The sequence below is a fragment of the Meleagris gallopavo genome, unplaced genomic scaffold, assembly GCF_000146605.3.
Source record: "Meleagris gallopavo isolate NT-WF06-2002-E0010 breed Aviagen turkey brand Nicholas breeding stock unplaced genomic scaffold, Turkey_5.1 ChrUn_random_7180001866095, whole genome shotgun sequence".
NCBI lineage: Eukaryota > Metazoa > Chordata > Aves > Galliformes > Phasianidae > Meleagris > Meleagris gallopavo.
The window spans coordinates 1-760 of record NW_011131346.1 but is presented as its reverse complement, the minus strand read 5'-3'; the positions used below and the strand labels follow the sequence as shown (position 1 = coordinate 760).

At 65.1% G+C, this 760-nt stretch overlaps 1 protein-coding gene across 1 annotated transcript in view; it reads right to left on the bottom strand.

Moving 5' to 3' along the window:
- LOC104916036 (zinc finger and BTB domain-containing protein 7B-like) overlaps positions 1–754 on the bottom strand; it is a gene marked incomplete at its 3' end in the record, with an annotated part of 3131 nt that extends 2377 nt beyond the window's left edge. Inside the window, 1 exon segment of the mRNA XM_019611162.1 lies at positions 5–754. Coding sequence (XP_019466707.1) covers positions 5–580 — 576 coding nt within the window.
- Between the last annotated feature and the right edge of the window lie 6 nt (positions 755–760).

Sequence of the window (760 nt, the reverse complement as noted above, 5' to 3'; positions counted from 1 at the left end):
GAGCTTCCAAGCCGTGGCACTGCAGGATGTCGGCGCAGGCGGCGATGACGCAGGGGATCTCCAGCAGCTGGGCCGCCTGCAGCACCTCGCCCATGTTGGAGCTGCTGATGGTCAGCGTGGCGGTGTAGGCGAACTCCAGCAGAGCTCCCAAAGCTTCCGGCCCCACGAAGTCCAACTCGCAAACCTCCTGGCCCGGCCCCGGCCCCGCAAACAGCTTCTTGAAGTAGCGGCTGCAGGCGGCCAGCACGGCGCGGTGCGTGCGGTACTCCAAGCCCTGCGTCTTGATGGTGACGTCGCACAGCACCCCCAGCTGCCGCTGCTCGTTCAGGCTGCTCAGCAGCTCGCTGCTGTGCTCGGGGAAGGGGATGCCGATCAGGTCGTCCTCGGGGCTCGCCATCGTCCTCACCTGCGGGAGCATAAGGTGATGGGGATCAGCGCCGCGCGGCACCCGTGGGTGCCAAAGCGTCGGCTCCGTTGTGGTGCAAGGAGACTCGTTGCCAGCGCGAAGCACCCGTGGGTGCCAAAGCATCAGCGGTGTTGCAGTGCAAGGAGACCTCATTCCCAACCATGCAGCACCCATGGGTGCCAAAGCATCGGCTCTGCTGCAGCGTTGCGGTACGAAGAATCTCCTTCCACCATGCAGCACCTATGGGTGCTAAAGCATCAGCTCTGCTGCAGGGTGGGCGCCCCAAGAGCGGTCTGCCAGAGGGGTGCACGGCTCAGCATCACCTCCGAGCACCCAAATTTCGGGTGGACGCCG